At 41.2% G+C, this 4,969-nt stretch overlaps 1 protein-coding gene across 1 annotated transcript; it reads left to right on the top strand.

The window, feature by feature from the left end:
• The first annotated feature begins 268 nt into the window (after positions 1-268).
• prlh2r (prolactin releasing hormone 2 receptor) lies at positions 269-4,767 on the top strand. The gene is made up of 4 exons (XM_034111963.2): positions 269-291; positions 1,637-1,745; positions 3,856-3,999; positions 4,450-4,767. The coding sequence occupies exons 1-4, from the start codon at positions 269-271 to the stop codon at positions 4,765-4,767; spliced, it is 594 nt and encodes a 197-aa protein (XP_033967854.2).
• Positions 4,768-4,969: the final 202 nt, after the last annotated feature.

The raw sequence follows: 4,969 nt of genomic DNA, 5'->3' as shown, positions 1-4,969 counted from the left end.
CATTTATTTAAAAGGTGCATACATGCGCTTAACTGGCTTGTGTGGACAGAAGTTGGTTAAAGACCACGGGATAGCAGGAATAGGGCCGGAAAGAGTGAATGCAGGCAGGTACAAATATGGTTCAGATTACATGATAATATAGGCTCAAAATGACACAAAAATACATTGACAATCCGATGTCTAAAAGTGGAAAAGAGATGGTAAATTATCCACAGATCCAATGAGAGAATGTGGAAACAGGAAACCAGTTGTGCAGGAAGTAATGGCAATGGCTGAAAGGGGTCACTGCAGGTCAGAGGGGGGTGGCTGGATGTGAGAGTCAGGTGACTTGGGGAGGTGAAATGTGAGCAAGAGAGGGACAGAGAGGCATAATGAGACACCCTTCACATGAGGAAGGTGATGGTATACTTTACTAATGCTGTCTTTTCCACCTGAGGCTTCTCCCCATGAATAAAAGACATGACAAGAATGGCAACCAAATGGGGCTTCAAGCTTTTTGTGTTGGCCAACAATAGCGTGTGTGATGTGGCCCAAAGTAAATATCTCCATTAAAAGCAATCATGGACAGTTGTGATGAAAATAAATACAATGTTATAAAAAATGCACAAACTTTGTTTTTGGTCTAATAACCATTAACATAATCTTTAGAAATCAAGAGAGCCACAACATTAGGAAAGAAACGCTGAAGACCTGAAACTAACACGACAGAGTTCACAACAGGTTGCATCTGTAATTACAAAGGCTGATTGCATGCATAAACCACGATTACCTCTTCCAAAAAACAGGTAATGCCTCAATACCTTTAATATCGTTTTGACCAAGCTAAAGTACTCAGGTTACTGCACCTATGAGTCAACAATACTAGTAAATACCTTCTTATACAGATTATGGAAAATATAGCAAAAAGTGTGCTGCGAAATTGGGTGCTTCGTTGCATTGACAGTGACCATTGTTTGATACAAACTTGTTCTAAGCGTGATCCTAAATTAGCATAAATATAATAACACCTCTTTACAAATCCTTAAATATTTCCACTTCACATTGTTCATGGACATGCTCCGTACAAGGAGTATGAGGATACTGATTTTTGTCCTGAAATACCCTTTAGATAAACTCAGTTTGTGAATAACACAGACGCAGATCTTTTAGTAGCTTTGGTTCCGGAACGTGTGTACCACTAGAGGTTTCTGGGTGTGTTTGTCTAGAAGGTGGCCTCATTGAGGAAACACTTCGCAGCTTGACTTTTAACATCAAACAAGCGACTCAGGGATAAAATATTTTTAAGTCAAAGTCCGGTCTTCCAATCCTTGAAGACGTCTTTTACAGTGTAAATGCAGGTTAAATGAGTGACACTATCGGAAACACAATGTAACAGGATCACTAGAAATGTATTTTATAAAACCAAAGTCACCAAAGACCCAATAGGAAAATAATAGGGATACCATGCCATAAAAACAACCATTATAAATGTGCTATTTATTGCCAAATTGGTACTGTACTATATTAATGTTATAATATTATAATGATTGTTTATTGGGGGTAATTATAGTCAAACCATCCCACTGGAGGTGACTCACTAACATGAGCACGTCCTCTGCTGTGAGAGAGAGAGAGAGCACACCTCTTTATTCTGCAGTGAAGTGGCCAGGCAGCACAACAGTTGGACTGACTGCGATCCGAGGACACAAACAGATGCCGGACATTCCAAGTCATTAAAGAAATGTCTCATTGACAACTCTCAGAAGGTGATATTTATTTTAATTCCTACTTTTAGAAAATGCATGCACTCAATAAAGCTGTCAAATGTGCATTAGATTGTTTCTATGGGAATGAATGGTTGACTGATACAAGAGGGAAATGTAGTTTGTGTATTAAGGGCTTGTCAGATTGATAAAAAAAAGAAAAGTGTTTGCTCATTTTTTGGTCAAATCAATGTATAAGGTCAGTTCAATTAGGTAATAAGCTGGATCAGCATGAGAAGCGGACCTATTCATCTGTTTTGGACAAGATTTTACCATCTATCTTAGAAAATTCTTAAATTTTAGTCAGAGAAATTCAATAACATTATGAAAAATATTGTTTTCAGGTTGTCTAAGCCTAAGTAGTTCATTAATAAGCACTTCTTCATGCTCTATATCAGGCCATGGTGACATTTTTCATTTAGAGATGACACTTTCTCATTTCTTTTAGACCATTGGCTAATCTGACAAGATTTGTTTTGTATATTTTTGTAGATATTCTGTGATTCATTGCTTTTTTTATATAATGAAATTGTCAATATGAGGATGCTCTGATTTAATGAAGCTTAAACATAATACAAAGTGGTGCTTTACAGTCAAAACCCTTTCATTTTTAAGACAGATTTATTTCCCTTTCAAATAAAAAAACTAAAGTCACATTAAAGTGCTCTCGCCCCCTCTCAACTGCTGTCATGTTGTTTTTTTTATAAATTTACCAAATATTCAGTCACAGCCATGAAGAACAGATTTTCCAAGCCTCTGTGCAAACATTTGAACAAATCAGCATGCATGTCCCCCTTTAACACATGTAATCAGATTGTATAGTGGAAGCGAGGAGCCCCTGTTGCTCAGCAGAAGCCGGACCATTGACGTCAGAAGAGACTTCATCTACAAATGTTTGAGCGGGTTATCAGGCCAATCTTTGAGACTCAGTTTTGTTTCTGGGATGGTATCTGTGCATTATATGGAAAGAGTAAAGAAGGGTCAAAAAGAAGCTCACATGGAAATCATTAGACGGTTGTTTAGTTTTGAGAACCAAAGAATGGGAGATTTTGGAGTGCAGAATGAAGAGTAGAGGAAGATAAGATGATGTGAAGATGAAGCAGATGGAAGTAGAGACGTATTATAGTTGAGGGGGATTTAGAGCCATTCAGCCTATGAATGAGGTTGATCAAGAGTTTTGAAGATTGAAACTAATTTGTCTTACTCTTCAATCATGTCTTCAATCTCCATATCTCATTATGGTGTTCAAGTCGCTTTGGGTTAAATAGAATTGCTTTATATGATGTATCCTATATGCAAAATATGCAGCAGGTTAGGAATAACATTCGTTCTGCCTGCAGCCATGGACTGGGGGACATTTTCAAACTGTTCCAGAGTGAACTCCTCTACTCCGGCCTCTTCTTCACCCCCACCCATGCCTGACTCTTCACCCACCTCGTCCTCCTCCTGCTGGAACTCCTCTCATCCTTTCTTTTCCGCCTCCCCGTTTTCAGCCCCATCTTTTTCTGGTCTGGACCTCCTGTACGACATGAAGCCCATCTTTATCCCCCTTTACTCTGTCGTGGTGCTGGTCGCCTGCTCCGGCAACCTCCTTCTGCTCTTCCTCACCTGGCACAACAAGAAAAGACACAACACCACGAACTTCCTCATCAGCAACCTGGCACTGGGAGACCTTGTCATGTGCATCTTCTGCGTCCCCCTGACTGTATCCTACGCTTTTGATCAGCGTGGATGGGTGTTTGGACCCCACATGTGTCTTTTTGTCTCCATCATGCAGTCTGCAGCCGTGTACGCTGCCGTGTTGTCCCTCATGGCCATCGCAGTAGATCGTTACGTGGTTGTTGCTTATCCCATCCGCAAAAGAGCAGGGTGCCAGTTCTGCTGGGGTCTAGTGATTCTGATCTGGCTTTCCTCTCTGGCGTTATCCACACCTACAGCCCTGCACACCGTTCACCTGGACCTGAGGGCTGCGGGGCTTCAGATGGCCGTGTGCGAGGAGTTCTGGGATGGACAGGAGCGAGGCCGTCTCATCTACTCCTGTTTCATTCTCTTCTTCTCCTACTTTGTCCCACTGGCTGCTGTCTCCATCTCCTACTGTGCTATATCCTATCAGCTGAAGCAGAGGAACATGTCTGGCTTGACGGCGTGTCAAGAGCTGAGATCTGCGAGGTCAGTGTGGAGCAGACGGAGGAGGAAGACCTTCTACCTGCTGCTGGTGTCCGTCCTCTGCTTCGCTTTCTCCTGGCTTCCCTTACAGGTACAAATGCAAAAATGAGTGTTTTGGTGAATAGGCCTTCATGAGTGATGAATCATTTCATTGTTAAAATAATCCTTTTGTGGTTGCAGTGCACCATCTTTAAATCGGTTACTCACCCCGTGTTACCTTGATCTTTTGAAACCAAAAAAATCGGAATGACTGCATGGTAAAGAAAAAATTCAAAAACAACACACAACTTCTAGCTGTACAATCTGATTATTTCATCGAGATGTATGCTCACTACTTCAGAAAAACATGGATTCACAAGTGAAGTATTCAGCAACTATGAATCCTTGAACTGATTTATTTTGTAATGGTAAAGGAGTGTACCTAATCCATACTAATCCTTTATGAAAAACAAATTCACAAAGATGTTATTCTTGAATTAAGTTTCAGATGACTTCTATTCTTGTATGATTGCTGAATGCTAAACAAAGTTTAACTTCCCAGGTGGTGAACCTGATCCGCGACCTGGACACAGACTTCTCAATCTTAGGGAAGAATTACGTGAACATCATCCAGGTCTCCACTCACCTGATCGCCATGAGCTCCTCCTGCTACAACCCTTTCATCTACGCCTCATTGCACAACAAGTTCCTGTCCTACCTGTGTCGCCACCTCCTGCCCCAGAGGAGGAGCAAAGGAAAGGACAGGGGTCAAGGGTTAAGCATCCTGACAATGTCACACAGAGTGCTGCGCCTCCACACCTCCACGGAGATACCAGAAGCTTCTGCACATAACGTAATTCCTCAAGACAACTACGCTTAAATTTCGGTTTGGACTGACTACGCACACACATTTGATCCCCTGGTGTTTCCCAGAGATGACGCAGTGATTCTTCTGCATTTCAGATGTATTCTGAAGGTGTTCATACTGACAAGAAAAATGTATCTTATGCTGAATGTCTACATGTTTAACATCACTAGCCTGCTTTGATTCAAAGGATTTATGTGCCTAATTATTTACGTTT

Source organism: Pseudochaenichthys georgianus, chromosome 22 (genome assembly GCF_902827115.2).
Source record: "Pseudochaenichthys georgianus chromosome 22, fPseGeo1.2, whole genome shotgun sequence".
Classification (NCBI taxonomy): domain Eukaryota; kingdom Metazoa; phylum Chordata; class Actinopteri; order Perciformes; family Channichthyidae; genus Pseudochaenichthys; species Pseudochaenichthys georgianus.
This window is presented reverse-complemented; position numbering and strand designations above follow the sequence as displayed.

What these genes read in the sequence shown, in the direction of transcription:
- prlh2r (XM_034111963.2), top strand. Translation starts at nt 269, where the DNA reads ATGGCTGAAAGGGGTCACTGCAG. An exon ending in GCTGAAAGGGGTCACTGCAG is followed by an intron (nt 292 to 1,636) that starts GTCAGAGGGGGG and finishes TTTATTCTGCAG; the next exon opens with TGAAGTGGCCAGGCAGCACA. An exon ending in TCTCCTGGCTTCCCTTACAG is followed by an intron (nt 4,000 to 4,449) that starts GTACAAATGCAA and finishes TTAACTTCCCAG; the next exon opens with GTGGTGAACCTGATCCGCGA.